This window comes from Anabrus simplex, chromosome 1 (assembly GCF_040414725.1).
Source record: "Anabrus simplex isolate iqAnaSimp1 chromosome 1, ASM4041472v1, whole genome shotgun sequence".
NCBI classification, from domain to species: domain Eukaryota; kingdom Metazoa; phylum Arthropoda; class Insecta; order Orthoptera; family Tettigoniidae; genus Anabrus; species Anabrus simplex.
This window is the reverse complement of record NC_090265.1, coordinates 1,549,840,941-1,549,864,921: the sequence shown is the minus strand read 5'-3', so window position 1 is coordinate 1,549,864,921 and position 23,981 is coordinate 1,549,840,941. Positions and strand designations below refer to the sequence as shown.

At 40.9% G+C, this 23,981-nt stretch overlaps 1 protein-coding gene across 2 annotated transcripts in view; it reads left to right on the top strand.

The window, feature by feature from the left end:
- bif (bifocal) overlaps nucleotides 1–23,981 on the top strand; it is a 540,366-nt gene that overhangs the window by 389,233 nt on the left and 127,152 nt on the right. For both annotated transcript variants that reach the window (XM_067138092.2, XM_067138091.2), the window contains exon 3: nucleotides 13,744–13,921. In XM_067138092.2, the coding sequence (XP_066994193.2) occupies nucleotides 13,744–13,921 (178 nt within the window). The remainder of the gene's footprint in view (nucleotides 1–13,743; nucleotides 13,922–23,981) is intronic.

Here is a 23,981-nt window from a genome sequence, read left to right as displayed (position 1 = left end):
CATCCATGAACATTTCTTATTTTTTCTTAATGCAGTTTTTCCTGCGGAACTGGCAAATATAAGTATCCGCTCACCATACAGTCGTCAGCTAGTAAGAAATTATTTTCATCTGCCATCTTCAAACTTTCTGAATCCAACCAAACTTCATCTCGATGATTGGGTTCAACCTGAATTCCCTTCGCATCCCTTCGCTGTCTATGCAGAGTACACTTGCAGTTATACAGTATAATGGAGGAATTCTGGTAACTAGTTCAAATCCGGATTGTAAAAGTGGCTTTAATTAGTCATCACAAATCTGAAACCAAAAGGAACTAACTCTACATCTATATAAATAAAATAAGAGTTCTGTCTGTACATTACTTGGAATAGTGAATTTTTTTGCATAATTTCATGTATTATACATCGTACAAGCCGAATCGAACTTTATCTCAATTTATGCCTGTCTGTCGAGCAAGACGTCGCTCGCAAAATGTTAAGTCGCTTCGCTAGTTTACTTCCTTCGGCCTTCACCTTATTTGCAAGGAGTTCAAACTCAATTTAAATTAATATATGCCCATTTAAAAGCTAGTGGGGCGGAGTCCTATGGTCTGGGGCGTAAATATTGTCACTAATAAAAATATAAACCTACCTGTGAAATGGATTTATCAGTTTCTTCGCGGGCTCTCTTCATAGCCTTATTGACTTCTTGCTCAGCCACATCAGGAACACACGTATTACGGATCTGTTATTTCATAATTTCACGGTTATAGTAAACACTTTTCCACTACAAGAACGGTTAACACAACGCCACACAACTTCACCGCACTACTTCTCATTCTTAACCGTATAACGATACCCGTTAAGTAATAAACTAGGTTGGCCCCTTGTGGTGGTTGAAAACTCCATAATTAACAAAGATAATAATTCATAGAGATCATTCGAACGAATGAAGTCTCTGTTCATAAACAAAGGTGGGGAGGGGAGGAATAGAATTTCACAGCAGGGGTGGGTGGGAAATCCCACAACGTGTGGTTGTGCACGTAAGCACAGGGGTCGTTGACCTCATACTACCTGCACTGCCTCAACCCTTGTCAACATTTCGTCTGGACGAGATGGCACTCATGAACTTGTGTAATAATTTGTAAAACCGAGCTGGACGAAATGGCACGGTTTTCAAGGAAATTTGTTGCTGGACGAAATGGCACTGAACGAGTCAGATCACCGCCCAGTTGAATGTTGAGAGTCAGGAATCCATTTCTACCAGGACTGTAAGGAGGCAACTGCACCGCATAGGCTTCACTGGGCGACGACCAACTCGTGTCCCTTTTGCTGACACCTCGACACAGAGCTTAACGACGTGCATGGGCCCGCGAACATCGACAGTGGACCATGGAACAGTGGCGGCGTATGGTATTGGCTGATGATTCCCGGTTCTAGATGTATCGAGCGGATGGGCGCGTGAGAGTGTGGCGTATTCCCCATGAAGCTATGGATCCTGTGTGTCAACAAGGTTGTGTCCTGGCGGGATGGTGGCTCAGTACTGGTGTGGGCGGCGTTCTCATGGTCGCAATTAGGCCCCATTGTCCGGCTGCAAGGAGCGCTGACAGGTGCACGTTATGTGGACATTCTTTCAGACCATCTGCATCCCTTTCTGGCCCGGGAGTATCCTGATGGAGATGCCATGTTTCAACAGGACAGTGCGCATGTCACCGCTCTGTGGTGGCACGCAGGTGGTTGGAGGTGCACTCCAGTGAAATTACGACCATGGATAGGCCCTCCAGAACCCCCGATCTTAATCCAATCGAGCATTTATGGGATGCCGTTGATGCTGGTGTGCGCTCCATGAGCCCCGCACCAACTACACAAAACCAATTGTGGGTAACAGTGCAAGATGCATGGGTCCAAATCCCTCCAGAACGATTCCAACACCTTGTAGAGTAGATGCCTTGGCGTATTGTGCCGTTTTGGGGGTTCGCGGAGGAGCAACTCGTTATTAACATCACATTCAGTATCTTCCCATGACTATTGGCCACTCAGTTTATATCGACCATTCTATGAGAAAGTGGAAGGAAGTTTGAAGATTGTAACTTCATTATCGGTGACTGTAATTTACCGGAGATATTACTTACAATTTTCTTAAAGGTTCAAACCTAAGCAAATAGTTACAGAACTGTTTACACCTATTGAACGCTAGGCTCCTGAACAATGTTAAAGTACGAAAGGAAATACTGTTGATCTCGTAATTCAGGTAGAAACTCACCCATTAGTTATCAGAGGTGAACATCACCCTTCACCGAATATTGTATTCGAGTAGAAAGGTTTTCGTATGAAAATTCACACTGCTAATACCATTTTAAAATGGCAGACTGCTAAGAACTGTGTAATTTATTAAATACATATGAGCAGGATAATCTATAAATAACTCTGAGAATGCGAACGAATTTTGTTATCTTTTATCACACAGTGTACTGTGGAGTTGATCCGTGTGTTTCGAACGTTCGTGCCCAGGTTTACTCAGCCCATAACATCAGCTTTAAAACTAAAAGAAAAATACAGCAAAAAGAAAGAATTGAACACTATCAGAAGTACTCTCATCTGAGGTTCTATAATTCAGATACCAAAATGAACGAAGTTTATGTAGCTCTCACCGAGATCAGTGTTTAAAAAAGATAAACATTTGTAATTTTATTAAGAATAGAAAAGAAAGTAGAAGTGTTTTCGCAAAAATATGGTATATAATGGTAAAAATTAATGCAAATGCCAGGATATAGTCAATTGATTTACTGATTACTTTAAAAAATCAGTATATTCACACGCGGTTTCGGTCACGTAACTATCAGCTTCGAACCCCACTGTCAGCAGCCCTAACGGCGCTTTTCGATGCTTTCTGATTTTCACACATGCAGATGCTGGGGCTGTATTTTAATTAAGGCCACAGTCGCTTCCTTCCCACTCCCGGCCCTTTCCTATCCCATGGATACCGCAAGACCTGTCTGTGTCGCTGCAACGTAAATAATAAAAAAAAAGAGAAAAAACACACATTCACATGTTGTTCCTAGCTACAGCATTGAAATTTAACACGAATTCTTCTCAGTGTAATTAGTTTCTAAATTATTTGGATATTCCTAATATTACAGACGATATAGTCGTAGCAGTCACTTCTTTATGCGGATGATGTGGTACTTGCCCAGCAAACACGCCTTGGACTCCAACGCCAGACACAAACTTGGAGCGACAAATTAGCTGAGAATGGTCTGCGCCTCAACACCCAGGAAACCGAATACCTAAAATGTGGCCCCCAAACTAGTGGGGCCATAAGGATAAGAGTTGCGGAAAACTATGCATTTTAAATACGTAGGGTCAGTTGTCACTTCGAACTGTGCTGTCACTTTTGATACCCGAGCGCAGGTAAATGCAATTTGGCTCAAGTGGAGACAAGTCACCGGACCCTCTGCGATAAAAGGATGCCCCACCATCTAAAGGCAAAAATTTACAAGACCGTGGCACGCCCATCAGCTATTTACGGGCCAGAATGTCGTCCAATGACAAAAAAGCATGAGTAGACTCTTCATACAAAGGAAATGAAGATGCTTCGATGGACTCTTCGACTGACTCGATGTGACCACATAAGAAATCAAGTAGTTCGACAAAGGCTTGGCGTCGCTCCAGTTGTGGGGAAAGTGAGGAAAGAGAGTCTCCGCTGGTACGGTCACGTTTTGAGAAGGCAGCGCGGCTCAGTTGCTAAAACAGCTCTCCAAGTTGATCCGGGAGGAATACGACCATGTGGAAGGCCTTTAAAGCGGTGGACAGACAATATCAAGGTCGATATGCATGAAGTTTGTTTAAAACCTGAAGATGTATAGGACGAAATGGAGGAGATGTAGCAAAACAGCGGACTCCATACTTTGGGATAAACGCTAGGAAAGAGAGAGATAATAGTGGCGGTCTTCGGAACAATAAAGATAAAGAAGTCAGGGGGCTAACGAACTGCCCCGTACATTCTTAAAACATTTGAAGAGTATGCAAACCGTTATTAACGCGGGGGTGGAAATGAGCACAGAGTATTTAGAAGCTCCTCAGAAAATCTGCAGTCCCATTTTCTTACCCAATTTACTGCTTATAGCGAGGGCTGGCGTGATTTCTTGAGAAACCAGTTTTGGATGGGTTCAGCTGGGCCAGAGGCGGTGATTGATTGTCCATTCATACTGATGGTCATTAAATTATTATTTCAGACAGTAGCGTGCTTCCGTGGGTAGAGTTTATTCGAATCATACAGCCGAAATATTTCGTCTTTTCTCAGTGCTAGAATCACATGTAGAATCTCCATGAAACAAACCATCATTTAAGAAACATTTTATATGCGTCTCATATATTCCTCCTAATTCCAGCCCAGAAATACACCGAGTGGCCAAAAGTCTCGGGAAGGGATGTCCCATTAGAAAATGTGCCGTGTATGACCCCTGAGCATTGCAGAGCGTTATGCTGCTGGTTCCTGAAAGGAACTCGTTGTACGTCTCAAATGGGGGACGGCAAATAACTGCATACAAACTGCTCGCTTGTTCCAGTACGCGGTCACTACTGAACCAATATTCCTCGCGAAAAAAAGATGTAATAATAATAATAATAATAATAATAATAATAATAATAATAATAATACTTTTGGCTTTACGTCCCACTACTTTTACGGTTTTCGGAGACACCGAGGTGCCGGAATTTAGTCCCACTGGGTTCTTTTACGTGCCAGTAGATCTACCGACGCGAGGTTGACGTATTTGAGCACCGGTCTGAGCCAGGATCGAACCAGCCAAGTTGGGACCAGAAGGCCAGCGCCTCAACCGTCTGAGTCACTCAGCCTGGCGGAAAAAGGTGTATGCATCTGGTCGCACATGCGTATCAAAAGGTTGAGCTCAAACTTTTAGAGTTATAATTTCGTAATAGACATCGCAAATTAATACGAAGTTCTAAGAAATCGAAACATTCATTGTAGAACATAAAATTTTCTGCGTTTTTCTTTTAAATCTGTCGCCCATGTTACTGGAATCTTAGGGCCCCTTGGAAATAATTTAGACTCCCGGGGGCGTGTGGGCGTCCTCATGTTTGCACCCGTGCGTTAACAGTAACGCATAATTCATGCTTAGGAAGAATACATTTCCGGACAAACGGAAACAAATGAAAGTAACGCCAATATAGTAGTAGTTTTGTCACCGGGTGAGTTGGCCGTGCGGTTAGGGTCGCGCAGCTGTGAGCTTGCATCCGGGAGATAGTGGGTTCGAATCCCACTATCGGCAGCCCTGAAGATGGTTTTCTGTGGTTTCCCATTTTCACACCAGGCAAATGCTGCGGCTGTACCTTAAGGCCACGGCCGCTTCCTTCCCATTGCTAGAGCCTTTCCTATCCCATCGTCGCCATAAGACCTATCTGTGTCGGTGCGACGTAAAGCAAATAGCAAAAAAAAAAAAAAAAAAGTGGTATTTCAGTTTACTCGAGTCATAATCTATAAATTAACATTTCATAATTGTGTAAAATAATGGAATATAACAAAAACAATTAAATAATTCCAAACAAATCAGACATCTCTAAGGGAAGAAAATTAATGATCTTCGCCGAGAATTCGACTGCAGCAACTGCAACTGCCTTCATTAACTCTCGCTCTCTGTGTGACTCAGGACAGAGTGGACATTGTGTTGGGTGTATAATGTACTGTCGTTTTTCGGCAGGTCAGGTCCGTTGTAATATTTTCAGTTATATAAATAAAATTGAAATCTGTCTAAATAATAATAATAATAATAATAATAATAATAATAATAATAATAATAATAATAATAATGATAATGATAATAATAATAATAATTAACCACTGAAATATGATAATAAGATATGAATAAAATAATCACCTCACGCTTGGGCGTCAGTTGTAATCCAATTCAAAATATATGAATAAATAACTGAATCAATTACTGAAATAAATTAAATTAATAGAAATAAAATTAATTGAAATGTCCGTAGTTTGGGCGCCAGAGTTCACTAGAAAGGATCCCTCGAATTTTGATAAAGCATGATAATTCTATCTCCCAGGACGTTTACATAAAGCTGCGTGCTGGTACATCTGCTGGTACAACTTTCTGAAAACGACAGAATAGGTAGGAACTGCACCTAGGTTCATCAATAACTCCACTGATTATAAAATAACTATATTCTAAATAACATCCGTTCATGAGCACCCCATCACCTCACCAAAATATACATAAAATACACTCACAAAATACTGCTGGAAGACTCCATATTTTCAACACCACCAACAACAGCAACAGTAACAAAAACAGTGGGAAACGAAAAACGAGGACCAAGCTACCATTTGCAGTCATCCCGATGAAAGTTCATTACGAAGTATATATATGGATAAGTACTTTTCACTGTCTGTGTATCAACACAACTTGCATATTCTCATTATTGGCACTTGTTATATCACACAGATACTGTACCTTTATAATACTGTGTTCACTGACGCTTAACACTTGGTTTAAAGATACATTCGCTCGAGCAACACACGCTTGCTGTTCCAGAACATATATGGAAAGTCTGAGACACAGTACCCCATAGCTTTCAGCAATATATAAGACACAAAGTCGCCACAAGTGATACAATACCAAGTGCCTAAGCACTCCACATATCACATTCCACAAACATAATAAGACCATGTTCCACAAAAGTTACACCTCTTTTCCGCTGTTTTCAGTCATATCCCTTCCGCCGTTCTCTCACGTGCCTAAATAGACCTCAGCTTCCCCCTCCTCTCACATGATACCTCTAGATTGATCCTGGCCATCCAATTACGAGTAGAAGATCCTCTTGCCGTACCAAGACCACTCCCTGAACCACTTCCGGCTCTCATGACAATAACAACCAGGTCGCATCCTCGGACTTTGGGCAGCTCCATGACTCACGCAAAGTTCCCGAGGTGTAAATAGCACTGTTTTCCCATCCGTGTGTAGAAAAAAAAATACTCATATCATATATGGAGACCTTCCAGCTTAAAATATTAAGAATAAATATACAAATGTAATAATAATAAGCCCGTACACTCCACCTTCGAGGACCAGGCGGAGAACTGAAAATGAACAATGAAGGTTGTACTACAGCCCTTGCTAAATATTTTGATGGCCTCCTCAATGCAGACGAACCAGAGGAAAAACTACAATTTCAACCTAAGAATGTTATTAACCCTGACTCCCTTCGTCCTACCAAAGAAGAAATCAAACAGATCATCTCTGAACTGAAATTTAACAGAGCAGCAGGCGAAGATGGCATCATTGCAGAATTATGGAAACATGCTGATGAAGAGTCAATTGACAGTATCCACAGAATCATAACTGACATTTGGACAACAGAAATATTACCAAGGGATTGGACTTCAGCTATCATCCACTCGCTGCACAAGAAAGGAGACAAGTTAGACCCTAACAACTATAGAGGAGTCTCTCTCCTATCAGTGACTTACAAAACCTTTTCCAAAGCATTGCTTAAAAGAGTGGAGGCACAATTAGATTCCTGCATAGGAGAGTACCAAGCTGGATTTAGGAAGTCAAGATCATGCACAGAGCAGATTCTGAACCTCAAAACTATCTTTACCTACAAAAAACTCAGCACCTCACCCTACATAGCAATTTTCGTTGACTTCCAGAAGGCTTGCGACTCGGTAGAGACAGTCCCTCTTTGAGACGTTGACTGAAATGGGACTGGATAAGAAGGCTTTGAATCTTGTGAAGGCTACTCTAACGAGCACCATGTCCAAAAATCAAATTCACAGGGTTATTATCAAAAAGCTTCGAGATCAAAACAGGTGTTAGACAAGGAGATGGTTTGTCCCCTATCCTGTTTAATTGTCTGCTGGAGAAGGTCATTCGGGAATGGACGAACACACTAGCTGACAACTCTGCATTAAAAATCAGCTACAAAAAAGACAAGTTAACAGTTACTTGCTTAGCCTTCGCAGATGACCTCACACTCTCAGCTTCAAGTATGGAAGAAGCTACGTACCAGCTATCCTCCCTAGAACGCATAGGAGCTAAAGTAGGGCTAAAGATCGCTGTCAATAAAACAGAATTTTTGACCAACATTAGAGAAGCACCCAACTTCATTTCTTTGGAGGACAAAATAATCCACAAGGCCAACTCATTCAGATATCTTGGAGAATGGATAACACCAAATGTTAATGAGGACCTTGCAATGAAGAGTAGATGCACTCAATTAGAAAGAGCTTATCATCTTTGTAAGAACATATACAAGTCTAAATCCCTCTCCTTGAATCTTAAGACGCGACAACACCGTAAGAACATCTGTACTGTACGCCTCAGAATGCCTAAACATGACCCGGAAAGGACAACTCAGAAAACTGGAACTGAAAGAGCGAAAGATCCTCAGAAGGATTATGGGTCCCATTAAAGAAGGAGATAGCTACAGAATCAGGCACAACAAGGAACTGTATAGTAAAATAGAGAGCATTACAACAGCTATGAGGAAGAGACGACTAATGTTCTATGGTCACGTAGTCAGGATGGACAGCCAGAGACTCGCTTCAACGTTCTTCAACACTGTATTTAGAGGGAAAGCAACACATGCCAAATGGACGAATTTAGTGCGGAAAGACCTACAATACCTAAACATTGATCACATTGACATTTACAACCGAGATAAGTTCAGAAAGTTAGTCAAAACATCTGACTCTCTCCAGTCACTAACAACTATATCACTGCGTCCAGAAGTAGGAGTGAAATGGACTCAAGAAAGAAAAGACATCCATAGCGCTAGAATGAAGGAATACTGGGCTACGAGGAAGAAAAGAGCTCACCAGAGTTAAGAACCACGTGGTCCATCGTAAGCCTAAACGAATAACATACATTACATACATTATCATTATAGACTGTTATGCCTTTCAGCGTTCAGTCTGCAAGCCTCTGAGAATTTACTAAACGTCGCCACAATCCTCGATTTGCAACTAGTGTTGTGGCCTCATTTAGTTCTATACCTCTTTAAATCGTTAGAAACCGAGTCTAACCATCGTCGTCTTTTTCTATCTCTACTTCTCTTGCCCGCCATAGCAGAGTCCATTATTCTCCTAGGTAACCTATCCTCCTCCATTCGCCTCACATGACCCCACCACCGAAGCCGGTTTATGCGTACAGCTTCATCCATCGAGTTCATTCCTAAATTAGCCTTTATCTCCTCATTCCGAGTACCCTCCTGCCATTGTTCCCACCTGTTTGTACCAACAATCATTCTCGCTACTTTCATGTCTGTTACTTCTAACTTATGAATAAGATATCCTGAGTCCACCCAGCTTTCGCTCCCGTAAAGCAAAGTTGGTCTGAAAACAGACCGATGTAAAGATAGTTTCGTCTGGGAGCTGACTTCCTTCTTACAGAATACTGCTGATCGCAACTGCGAGCTCACTGCATTAGCTTTACTACACCTTGATTCAATCTCACTTACTATATTGCCATCCTGGGAGAACACACAACCTAAATACTTGAAATTATCGACCTGTTCTAGCTTTGTATCATCAATCCGGCATTCGATTCTGTTGAATTTCTTACCTACTGACATCAATTTAGTCTTCGAAAGGCTAATTTTCATACCATACTCATGGCACCTATTTTCAAGTTCCAAGATATTAGACTGCAGGCTTTCGGCACAATCTGCCATTAAGACCAAGTCGTCAGCATAGGCCAAACTGCTTACTACATTTCCACCTAACTGAATCCCTCCCTGCCATTTTATACCTTTCAGCAGATGATCCATGTAAACTACGAACAGCAAAGGTGAAAGATTACAGCCTTGTCTAACTCCTGTAAGTACCCTGAACCAAGAACTCATTCTACCATCAATTCTCACTGAAGCCTAATTGTCAACATAAATGCCTTTGATTGATTTTAATAATCTACCTTTAATTCCATAGTCCCCCAGTATGGCGAACATCTTTTCTCTCGGTACCCTGTCATATGCTTTCTCTAGATCTACGAAACAGAAACACAACTGCCTATTCATCTCGTAGAATTTTTCAATTACCTGGCGCATACTGAAAACCTGATCCTGACAGTCTCTCTGTGGTCTGAAACCACACTGGTTTTCATCCAACTTCCTTTCAACGACTGATCGCACCCTCCCTTCCAGAATGCCGGTGAATACTTTGCCTGGTATACTAATCAATGAGATACCTCGATAGTTGTTGCAATCCTTCCTATTCCCTTGCTTATAGATAGGTACAATTACTGCTATGTCCAATCTGAAGGTACCTTACCAACACTCCACGCTAATTTTACTACTCTATGAAGCCATTTCATCCCTGCCTTCCCACTGTACTTCACCATTTCAGGTCTAATTTCATCTGTTCCTACTGCCTTATGAGTTTATTTACTATCCTTTCCACTTCCTCAAGCATAATTTCACCAACATCATTTTCCTCCTCCCCGTGAGCTTGTCTGTTTGCAACACCACCATGATGATTTCCTTTTACATTGAGAAGATGTTCAAAATATGCCCTCCACCTCTCCAGTGATTCCCTGGGATCTATTATGAGTTCACCTGAATTACTCAAAACACTGTTCATTTCCTTTTTCCCTCCCTTCCTAAGATTCTTCATTACTGTCCAGAAAGGTTCCCCTGCTGCTTGACCTAGCCTTTCCAGGTTATTACCAAAATCTTCCCATGACTTCTTTTTGGATTCAACAACTATTTGTTTCGCTCTGTTTCTTTCATCTACGTACCAATCCCTGTCTGCCTTGGCCCTTGTTTGGAGCCATTTCTGATAAGCCTTCTTTTTACGTTTACAGGCTGCTCTCACTTCATCATTCCACCAAGATGTTCGCCTTTTCCCATCTTTACACACAGTTGTTCCTAGGCATTCCCTTGCTGTTTCTATTACAGCATCCCTGTATGCCACCCATTCACTTCCTGGAGACTTTCTCCCTTATTCGTTCGCAGACAGGTTTCACTTTCTCTACCCTAGGCCTAGATATACTTAGTTCACTACAGATCAGATAGTGGTCTGTATCATCGAAAAATCCGCGAAAAGCTCGTACATTCCTAACAGATTTCCTGAATTCAAAGTCTGTTAAGATATAGTCTATTATGGATCTGGTACCCCTAGCCTCCCATGTGTAGCGGTGAATAGCCTTATGCTTGAAGAATGTATTCGTAACAGCTAAACCCATACTAGCACAGAAGTCCAGCAAACGCTTCCCATTCCCATTAGCTTCCATATCTTCCCCACATTTACCAATCACCCTTTCGTATCCTTCAGTTCTATTCCCAACTCTCGCATTGAAATCGCCCATTAGCACTATTCTATCCTTGCTGTTCACCCTGACCACGATGTCACTCAATGCTTCATAAAACTTGTCTCCTTCATCCTCATCTGCACCCTCACATGGTGAATACACGGACACAATTCTTGTCTTAATTCCTCCCACTGACAAATCTACCCACATCATTCGCTCATTTACGTGCCTAACAGGAACTATGTTGCGTGCAATGGTATTACTGATAAAGAGCCCTACCCCAGACTCTGCCCTTCCCTTTCGAACACCCGTCAAGTACACTTTATAATCTCGTATCTCTTCCTCATTATCTCCCCCCACCCGTATATCACTTACTCCTAGCACATCTAGATGCATCCTCTTTGCTGACTCAGCCAGTTCTACCTTCTTTCTTCCATAAGCCCCATTAATATTGATAGCTCCCCATCGAATTCCATTTCGTTCGTCAAGTTGTTTCCAAGGAGTCCCTCGCCTGTCAAATGGGAGTGGGACTCCATTACTCCCATAGGTCCGAGGCTTGCTTAAAGTGTTCTGAGCTTGGTAAATTCATGAAGCAGGATGCTGCCCTACTTGCACATAGTCCAAGTGAGGATCTCTCCTCTAACGGGTTATGGTCCACCGGTGAATTGTATAGTCCTAGCCGCCTGAGCACAAGGAGGACCACGACTCAGAATATGTCCGAGATGCCCACTCCCATTCCATAGCAACTGGTATCCTGACTCTCAGGACCACTTACTAGGCCACTCAGCCGTTGCCCATGGTTCACGAACTAGGACGTGACTACAGTAACCCACAAACATGAACCATTTAAACGAATAATAATAATAATACGAATAATGACGATAATATCTCTTACTTCTGAATATAGTGCGAGGGTGTGATATATGTATTATCACGCCGTCATCTCAAATTAGCATGGCTTTTTGATGCCAAATAGATCTACAGAAACTAACCTGATTAATTGTGCGGAATTAGTATCCACCGAACTTAACAGGAAAGGGCAAGTCGATGTATATATACAGGTTTTCAAAAGGCATTCGATGAAATGGATGACGATGTTTTAATCAAATTATCAGCATATGTTTTTTGAGAATCAGCATTCAAACTCCTGGTGCCTTATCTCAAGAACAAAACTGAAGTCGTAAAGTATAAATCCACTTTTCTCGTAAGTTCACGCCTAATTCCGCAGTTCCGTAGGAATCAAAATTGTGGGTCATTATTCTTTCTATAATTTTTGATCGACCTTACCGTTTATTTTCCTGTCGGTGACGTAGTTACTTAATTCGGAAGTAATTACTGCATCAAAATTCAAAATAGACTTGAAAGAATTAAGTGGAAGGAAAAAACATACATTTCAATATAAATAAATGCAAAACTGCTTCATTCGACGCAAGACTTGCATTAACTATAAATACAAAATTGAGGCAAACTACTACGCGTATTTCGTGAAGTACTTGATCTAGGACTTACATTTACCTACGACCTAAATTTTAAAATTCGTATAGAAGATTGTCATCAAAGCTCACAAATATATAGTATTCGTTATCAGAAATTCTGTTTTTCGTATATAATCTTGGTGATGTAAAATGCTCTTATTAAATCAAGACTAGAGTATGTCTCGACTCTATGATGGAGCCCGTACACTATGAAGTATGTTGATCTAATAGAGAATGGTCAAAGAAAATTTCTTAAATATGTTTATTAGGTTATTATCCCTACTACGAATGTTACGTTCCAACAATCCAGGCTGCTAATGCCATGAACTTGCATACGGAAGAAATGGTCGTTTTCTGTATTCCCTTCATAAAGTATGATAATAAACAACATAATTGAGGATAGTATAAGCGGAGAAATAATTTACATCCATGTTCCTAATGTAACTCCCAGTTGATTCCAGAATATATTCGTCATACCGAAAACAAACTCCGATTCACACAAGAAATCTCCAGTATACAGAATTATGACTGTATAATCAAGTGCATCTTGATGTAGATATTTTATCTTGTTTATTCCTACTTCTTGTCGAGTTCGCTACATCCTGTGATAGTGTGTTACCAACTTTGTAGGATGAATGACAAATGACGCATTCAGATTTAATGGATTGTCTCCAGTACTGATATTATTTCCTCTTTCTCTATCAATTTCTTGTGTAATTAAGTTCTGTCATTAGTTCAGACTGTTTAATTTAATGTGTTGCTTTTTATTGATATTCAGATAGTAGTGAGTATTGCAATTAGGGAACTTATAAAGTTTGAATGAATGAATGAATGAATAAAATACGTGTGCCTGGGTGTGAGAGTGTAGTGCACTTAGTTCTGTCTCAATCATGACCATAATCCTGGGCGACGTCATTATCGTTATTGTTCTGACACGTTGTTTTAAAATCTTCCTCTCGTGTTGATTCCTACATCCTGTCAAGTAGTGAGGGAATTTTTCTCTTTTTTTACAGCTCAGCATTAAATTTGACGACGCTGCCACAACTACGTACGAATATCCGTCTGAAGCATCTCTCCTAAACGAAGCGGGAGGTAATGATACTCCAAGTAATATCATCTCCACGTCTCCTGGTAGCCTACCACTGCCACCACCTCCTAGTGGCCCAACCCCTGGCCTACCTGTGCCTCTGGGTGAGTGTCTTCACGTACATATATTTAAATGCAATACTTTCTTGAAGCGATGTTCACTACATACTCAAATCAGATTTTAAGTTTTACCTAATTAAATTGTTCTATTTCAGATGTCTCTTTATTACCCAATATTCATGCGATGTGGATAAAGTTTCGTAATGCTGGAGGTTCGTGGTTTTCAATGGGCTGTGTTAATTTGGAAGTACTCGTAACTAAATTTTCCGTTTTATTTTGAGCTGCCTACTACTGTATCTGGTATATTACTCAATGTAAGATGCAAATAATATTCGCTGCTCAAATTGTCATGGATTCGTCTAGTGTAATGACAACGATATATTTTCACATCAATCCGTAGATTAATTCACACCGTGAATGAATGATCGCATAGATTGCTGGAACGTTAGTGATAGCTCATGGAGGAACTGTGTTCAAACATACTATGACTAATCTTTAATTAGTGAGTTACTTATTTAAGAGAAATATATATACTTGAGATATACTGTAGGGCTGTATACGAGACGCGTGGCTATAACTTTCCTTCAGAAGATAGTGGGTTACAACCCCAGCGTCAGTAGTCTCAAAGATGGTTGAGAGAGAAGTCTTTATTGCACTAACGAAACATAAATCCTTTGGAATAAAAATAATACCCGTTTAATACGTAATTGTATTACATAGCAGACAAAGAACTCAAGTTATACAGCAGTAGACAAAAGTCGGGAAGAATGCTGCAGTTCTTCGCCTTTTATCCTTCAGATAATTAGTTCTTTAATTCTCAGGAGGAAAAGGCATTCGGAGGGGGAATTCGGTAGCTCTATCCTACGATGTTCTCTTGTAGTGATTGGACTGCTGACTTCCTGGATACGATGTGCCATCTCCTCTGGAGTGATAATAAGGTTGTAAGACTTTCACATCTTATTGTACCGAAACGATGCGACACCTTAAGGATAGAACGAATATTGGTAGGATACCGCATTACCATCGCGTTAAATAAGCAGTAGGAATAGCAGAGGCTAATCTTTACGCATTAAAACTTCCTAAACCAGGCCATCCCAAGTGAGCACCCCCGTTCTAGCCCAGGGTACCCTCAGCTCTCAGGACTGAGAGCGAGCCCCGAAGGAGCGAGTGAGTTAGAGAGAATGATGGTGCAGAGTGAGGTGTATTGGAAGGCACGTTTTATGAGGAGACCTAGACAAAATTAAATAAAGAATTACAAAAATCAGCCTTAAAAAATATTCAGTAAAATAAAACGGATATTTCTTTGATTTCACCAACTTAATGATGCCAGGGAAAATTGTTTGAGCTGAATAAATGCGTAACCCTGCTTCTAACGTAATATCGGAGAAGCATGGCCCAGTTTTAACCCTTATTCAGGTTCATGGCTGAGAATATATGTTCGCGTTGCGCTTATTGATAGTTTCAGAATCCCTTAAACAATTCGGCAAAGGTTAGAAATATCAAATACATGTCGCCTGAATTAAACATTTTCATTAAATTTTGAGTTTGCACTAGTCAAATTTCAAAGAGAACTAATGAAACTTCAATGCAATACATTTTTAAGATAGATATTACAGTATTCGTCCGACTCCTTGGCTGAGTGGTCAGCGTTTGAGGCCTTCGGTTTAGAGGGTTCCGGGTTTGATTCCCGGCCGGGTGGGGAATTTTAATCGCGTCTGATTAATTCTTCTGGCTTGGGAACTGGGTCTTTGTGTTTGCCTCAACACGTTTCTCTTCATACACAGACAAAATACTACATTACCAACCACCGCAGGAACACGCAATAGTGATTACATTCCTCCATATAGGGTTGGCGTCAGAAAGGGCATCCGGCCGCAACACAGGACCAGACTCACATGTGCGACCCCACAGGTGTGGGAAACGCGGTAGAAGAAGAAGAAGAAGAAGAAGAAGGAGGTATTTCAATATTCCAGGCGGCCTACTTGCATTTAAGAAGAACTTGGAACATAATCTTTCTGCATATGCAAAGATTGTCATTTATATTAGTTACTATGTTTGGTTCTACATACCTTTGCAAGCATAAGGGTAAAACTGGATCATGTATTTCCAATATTGTGTTAGAAGCAAGGTTTAAAGGTGGGAATTCTTCATAATCTTTCCCCTGTAATTGTTTTTCAGACAAGGAAGGTTCCATCTTAAAAGCACGAATTCTTCCCTACTTAGCACCCATCAACTCATTTGTGCCGTACAGAGAAACATTTCCATGGCCGCAGCTACAGGCACTGTCAGCCCTGGGCAGGCACGGGATAGCATTAGGGCTCCCTAGCCCTCAAACGCTGAATTGGGATGGTCTGCCATGAACCATATCCATAAACTACAGAAAACTCATTTCATCATGTATTTCCAATATTGTGTTAGAAGCAGGGTCATAATCGGACAAATCAAAACAAATTGCACGCAGCACAGATGCCGTTATGCCCAGTTATGTGGTGACAAATGTATGTGCATCTTCACAACTTATTCTACAATTGTACTGTATAGTCTTGCTTTGATATTTCAATGCCACAAGAAGCAGCATCTGCGACATTTTGTATATATACAGTCCCTCGAAGACAATCTTAGATTGTTCCAAGCATTCAGAAAAACTGAGAATTGTAATAAACACCTGTTATACACTTACCTGTTATGAACGGGAAACATTACAGTACTACCGATAGAAAGAAATGAATTGATTTTATTTACATAGGGCTAGGAAGCCGTTTATAGTTGCCGCCTGCATTGCGTAAAAAGACTGGTGAATTATACAATTCATTTAAGTCTTACATTGTACCGCATGATATAAAAAAAAAAAGAATCTATTCTCCTAATACAAACTACTCATTTTTAACTTACAACCCTAACTTCAAAGCGCAATGTTTGTTAGTATGTCATATTTACGTACTGATTAACAAAAAACAAAACAAATTGCCAAATACGGTACAAGGCAGATACGAAAATAACAAATATATATTTAATATTCATAGGCCTATAACATTATTCACTTTTTTGTAGATATTTCTTGCAATTGCGAGAAAATTTCTGAAGCAGCAGATAAAGGATCGTTGTGTTCCACAATCGGTAGCCACTGAATATAAAACGAGTTTGAATACTTTGTCGTACTGTCTGGTTATGCCCATAAGTAATGGAAGAAAGTATTTCGGTTATGAATAGAATTTTTCAGAAAGATGTGTTTGAGTTTGATTGGTTGCAGTCCTGTAAGACTAATTTTGCTTTACGTAGCACTCGGCCAAATCAACTCCAATACTCAGACCACAGTGCAATATATATATATAACATGGCTGCCGTACCGGGCCAAAGCTGACATAGCGACGAATAACCCAATAATAGTCGTAAGAAATTTGTAGTACAAAAATATTTATCCATGGTTATCAAACACGCAATATTTGAAACATAAAATAACAGTGGTAATTTAAATTGCGCTTTATCTATGAGAGTATGTCACATAGAGCGGACTTTGAAAGCTTCACAACAAACAGTAAGTTTTAAGTACGACTTCATTTAAATGTAAACACATATTCAAGAAAATTGCAGACTAGGCTAAGTAACATAACACCAACAAAAACGAAACCAGTTTTCCTTTTCTTAACACTAGTACAACATACCTATTATGTCATTTTTCACCCGTCACCAAAATATTGCAGTCGAAGAAAACTAGTAGTGCACACTTCCAACAAACGAATTACAGACCAAACAACAGGAAAAAAAACAATCAGTTTTCCTCCTAACTTATTAACACTAACACGACATACCCATTAGCTCGCTATTCACCATTCACCAAAATTTTGCAGTCGAACAAAACTAGTAGTGCACAAATCCAGCATACAATTTAGGCCAACAGACTAAGCAATATACTGTAACACCAAGCAAAGAAAAAAATCAGTTTTCGTCCGAAGTTATTAACACTGACACAATATACCCATTAGCTCGTTATTCACCCTTCTCCAAAATATTGCAGTCGAACAAAACTAGCATTGTGCATATCCAACAAACAATGTTAAAGAAAGTTTCTGCACAAAAAAATAATTTTGAGTCATTAACTAATGTTTAATGGATTTATTACCTGTAAGTTTAAGTCTGTCCCAGCCCACATTGACGAGCTTAGAGCTCTACTTCAAGATAGCAACTTGCATATTGCTGGAGTAAGTGAAACATGGTTCAGGAAATCCATTCCTAGTAGCATGGTAGACATAAACGGATATGATCTATACAGTCATGACAGGAGAGGAGGAGAGTAGGAGAATAGCTTTATGCTGTAGAGACGATATCCGTTGTAAATAAGTTTACACATCTGGCCACTCTGAGCCGAGACCTGAGTTCATGTTCGCGGAGGCAATTATTTCCCCGGTAAAAGTATTAATTGGTGTTGTCTACAGGCCTCCCAGAGTAGGGCATATGACGGACTTTAAAGACATTCTACAAGACTCTGGCGAGTTGTTACTTTGGATGTTATTTGGAACAGAGTTCCATAATCTACTTCCCATCGCAATAAATGAGCGATTATAGACAGCTGACCTGCTAAAGGGAATGACAAGTGTAGTAACAGAGCGTGTATTATGCTGGTGAAAAGAGGAAAGGTAAGTAATATTTGACGACCGGTACTGGGGAGTTATCTCAGTTAGTGATGTGAACACCAACAGGGCTTGTGGGGTGGAGTCTGGCCGAAGGAAGATCTCCATTTGCTCTGTGGTGATTTTGGTCTTTCCTTGGCCAAACGGTGCTGAGGGGGTATCGCACCCGGTAAACGCGTGGGTGAATAGGTTTTTTTTTTTGCTAGTTGTTTTACGTCGCACCGACACAGATAGGTCTTGCGGCGACGATGGGACAGGAAAGGGCTAGGAGTAGGAAGGAAGCGGCCGTGGCCTTAATTAAGGTACAGCCCCAGCATTTGACTGGTGTGAAAATGGGAAACCACGGAAAACCATTTTCAGGGCTGCCGACAGTGGGGTGGGGGTGAATAGTACCGTCTCTGGTGATCGCTAAGAGTACTGGTGGTTGTAGGAGGTCGTAGAGTAATGACAGCAACCAGCCTCGCCCTTCTTTCTCTTCTGAAGGTACACGTCTTGCTCTTCAGCGCCTAAACCATTGAGAAGAACGAGCAGGTCGGCGTACTCTCCAACTATGACGACCCGATCGGCTACTGTTCTTTTTGAAAGCGCTGTCATGACGATCCCTCGATCCGCATCTTCTTCGGCAACAGCCACTTCTACTACCTCCTTCTGAAAGGCGTCACAAAGCAGAGTTGTAAGGCGTCTCTTGTTGTTCTCATTGCCCAATACATGCTCTTGAGCAATTTGAATTACTGTGGATTCATCGGACGTCAATTCGTAGCTGGAATGAGCTGCGTAGCGCCGTAGTCGTTCCGCTGTTTTGGTGGGGTGTTTTTGTAGCATCTTCGGGGTAGCCGTCAGAAACGATGGAGACGTTCTTCCCAAAGTGGTTACGGACGTAGATAGTATAACGCGCCAAAAGTGATCGAACTGTGCTCTTCCACTGCCACACGACCTTGTGCAAGAGGTAGCCACCATCAAAAACTACGTGAGTGCTGGCATCTATCGGCGTGTGTCTGGAAAGAGGAGTGAAGGCAGAGTACAGAGCGAATGTTGTGCCCTTGCGCATCCCTGTTCATTGAACATAGACGTCGGGAACGGGGCCAACTCATACTTGAAGTCATCCTTTAAATCCTAAGGACATATCAGTAAACCACTACTGATACAAAGCAAACTGTCAGTTTTGGGAAATGGAGGGTAGAGAGCAAACCCGTTTTTGAGTTTTTCAACATCACTGATGTCTCGGACGATTCTAGAAGATCTCATGTCTACATGCTGCTCTCCAGTAGGAAATGATGTATGTGTATGTTTAGTCCTCAGCCCGAAGGCTGGTTGGATCCTCAACAGCTCCGCCATCAGCATCACTGGGCATCGCTGAAGAGGCGTACTAGGGAAATGAGGAGTGAGGTAGTTTCCCGTTGCTTTCCTCACCCAGCCAGAAGTTGCTATTACATATCAGTATGCCAAGCCCACTGAAATGCATGCACCAACCGACCCTATGAGCAATATTTTCACACCATTCATAGCAGGGACTGGCTGCAGAAGGAATGGCATTACTAGCATCACTCATACCTCAGTCACTTTCATTTTGTCAAAGCCAAGGATAAAGCTGAGACAGATCAATGAAAGTAACAAAATTGCTCTAGCCCATACCAGAAGACGTAGTGCACTGTAAACACTACATTGCTGCAAAAATTTCCAATTTTTTCACATATGTTCACCATAAACACCATTCCTGGTGTCCACCGTGCCAGCACACTGTTGGAGATTCCACCCTTGGGTCAACCCACCGTAGGTTTTCATGGATCGCATGGCTTCTGTTCAATTGTTAGGTCTGACCACAACCCAGACCAAAACTTGTCAGACCGGCGAATGGTGAATGATCCTTTTGTGAACATGTCGTATTCACTTTTATCCATCAGATCTTGTAGAGCCATCATATCCTAAAGGTAGACTGTTGTAATCGAGCTAGCGAAGCGAGAGGTTGTATTGTGCAGTGAGTGCTGAGTGAGAAGTATGAATATTGCTATAGAGCAATATCGTGCGGCCGTAGGTCGATGCACGGGCGAGTGAAGCGTGTGTGTACGCCAAGTGATAAGGTGCATTTACGAAAATCTGGGCTTGAGGGAACTATGACGGTGGCAGCAGTGGTGGCAATTCTTCTGATAGTAGGAGGCATAGAAATGAACCCTGGACCAACGGGTTCATTGAGCTGGGAGGACATAGATAAGATTAGGGAAATAGTCAGAGATGCTTGCCAGTTTGAGCAAACGAGGGAGTTAATTCGCGAGCTGAGAAATGATATGACAGAAATGAAAGACTGTATAAAAGAAGAGAGAAGAATTATGACAGAAAAGGTGGTGGAAACCTCAAGGGAAATAGAATTATTGAAGTTGAATATGAAGGAGATTGAAGAAGAAACTGATAAATTAAAGTGGCAACAGAAAATGACTATCCAGGATATCCTAAAGGTAGAAGTACGCGCCCTTAGCGTACAAAAAATGTCCAGCTGAGTGGACAAAAGGGAGCATCTTGTGGACAGTGTACAAATGAATGTTCCGATAAAAAAAAAAAAAAAAAAAACATAAGAAGACGTGAGAACAGTTTATTTGCATTCCCCCCCCCCCCTCCCAACCCACTTATGACTGTTTTTTGTTATCTGCCGTTTTTGAGAGAACCGCTCGGCCAACAGGTACCATTCTGGTCTCAAATGAAAGCTAATTAAATTTACTACAACTTCAGTATATGTTGATAATTGGGCTTCGGTGAGAATTGATGGTAGAATGAGTTCTTGGTTCAGGGTACTTACAGGGGTTAGACAAGGCTGTAATCTTTCACCTTTGCTGTTCGTAGTTTACATGGATCATCTGCTGAAAGGTATACAATGGCAGGGAGGGATTCAGTTAGGTGAAAATGTAGTAAGCAGTTTGGCCTATGCTGACGATTTGGTCTTAATGGCAGATTGTGCCGAAAGCCTACAGTCTAATATCTGGGAACTAGAAAATAGGTGCAATGAGTATGGTATGAAAATTAGCCTCTCGAAGACTAAATTGATGTCAGTAGGTAAGAAATTCAACAAAATTGAACGTCAGATGGGTGATACAAAGCTAGAACAGGTCGATAATTTCAAGTATTTAGGTTGTGTGTTCTCCCAGGATGGTAATATAGTAAGTGAGATTGAATCAAGGTGTAGTAAAGCTAATGCAGTGAGCTCGCAGTTGCGATCAGCAGTATTCTGTAAGAAGGAAGTGAGCTCCCAGACGAAACTATCTTTACATCGGCCTGTTTCAGACCAACTTTGCTTTACGGGAGCGAAAGCTGGGTGGACTCAGGATATCTTATTCATAAGTTAGAAGTAACAGACATGAAAGTAGCGAGAATGATTGCTGGTACAAACAGGTGGGAACAATGGCAGGAGGGCACTCGGAATGAGGAGATAAAGGCTAATTTAGGAATGAACTCGATGGATGAAGCTGTACGCATAAACCGGCTTCGGTGGTGGGGTCATGTGAGGCGAATGGAGGAGGATAGGTTACCTAGGAGAATAATGGACTCTGCTATGGAGGGTAAGTGAAGTAGAGGTAGACCAAGACGACGATGGTTAGACTCGGTTTCTAACGATTTAAAGATAAGAGGTATAGAACTAAATGAGGCCACAACACTAGTTGCAAATCGAGGATTGTGGCGACGTTTAGTAAATTCACAGAGGCTTACAGACTGAACGATGAAAGGCATAACAGTCTATAATGATTTTGTATGTAATGAATGTATGTTTGTATGTATGTATGTTTGTATGTTCATTTCATATAGTAGTGGACGTGGGATGCGTATTTTACAATATATTTCACAAAATAAGTGACCATTTCGAAAAAATGCCTATTTTGGAAGAACTGTATTTTGGGAACCAATGACTGTATAGAACTCGCCATGGTCTCAAATTGTAGCAAATTTAGTCTACTTTCAAAGTGTGTATAGTGACTATACCGGTCAGACCCTTCCTTCACTGAGATATTGAGCAAACCCTGAAAATAGTCCGAAAACTTCATGGTTTTTTGGGGGGGTACACTGCCGCTCGCACAGCACTTTTAAAATTGCATATCTGTTTTTTTAATATTGGTTTAGGTCCTAACAACATATACAAAATTCAGAACTACCCGACCTTTTGCAAGCACGACCTCCTTTCATGTTTAACTTGACTGGACGCAAGGGATATCTAACGGCCAGGAAACCAAAACAATCTTCACTCGTGAGAAGTAATTGATTAGTGATAGTTGTGTGTGTTGTGAAGAGTGAAACATGAATTTCATTGTTAGTCCCAGTGAACTTACAACAAGATTCGAGAGATTAAAAATCAGTCGAGCGTGTCAAGAAAAGTTCTGTGGTAAGTTATCTCATTAACAAATTCCAATTAAACGTTGAGTAGTGTGTCGAGAAAACACTGTTTAATAATATAAGTAACTGTTTTCTTGCCTTATATTGGCCGGTGGGGAGAGTATAATTCCTTAGAAAATACTTTTGGGGGGAAATATTCAGACTGGTCGAAAAAAAGAAAAAAAAAAGAAATTGTGATTTCAATTCAGAACACGCTAGGCTCCTCAAAATTAGGATATCGATGTTGTCCTTCAAGAGAATATGAAGAGCTAACGGAGAGAACCAAAATAAGACAAATTAAAAATCTGAGCGAAAGTGTTACTTCATCAGAGTTTGTCTATGCGACCGCTATGAATTTAAGGGCAGAAGGAGACTATTCATCAACCAAACTATTAAAAAAATCCACCACGGCTATACTGACAAGAGACAAAATAATACGCGATGCATGGAGAAAGCGGTGTAAACTGTCAACAAAAATGCCAGTGGAGGAAACTTTATCGTTCATAGTTAAATCGAAGTTGTCCCAGCACGAATATGTAACAATGAGAAAATTAGTTAATAAGCACAACCACAACTTATACCGTAGCTATTATACTATTGTGAATGCTAAAAAGGCTACTTAACCTCAAAATGTAATGATTAAAGAAAACTAATGTGAAGTAAAAGTACAAGACATGCTGGACCACACTTCCTCCAGAATGTTATCAATATTACCAGATGAGTGATAAGAACTAGACATTACATTCTAAATAGGGTTTTGATGACAGCTCTGGCCATTCCCAAAATAAACAAACCTGGTCAATAACAGAAAAGAGTGATCAGAGCTTATTTATGTCATCCGCTGTCCCTCTGCCCCTTGTTCACAATAAAACAAGAATTATCACATGGGAAAATACAAGAACCTCCACAATTCTGCAGGCCTATTCGAATGCAGTGGGTTCATGACACATTAGAAATTACCCTGGCGGAAAGGTAGTGGTGCTGATTATTGTTTTAAGGGGAAATACAACTGGGCAACCATTCTCTATTAGCACTAATCAGAAGGAAAAAATAGAAGGGATCCAACACTTCGGAAGTGAAGGTATCGACCAAAGAAAGACAAGGACCGCGAAGGGTGTGGAAATGAA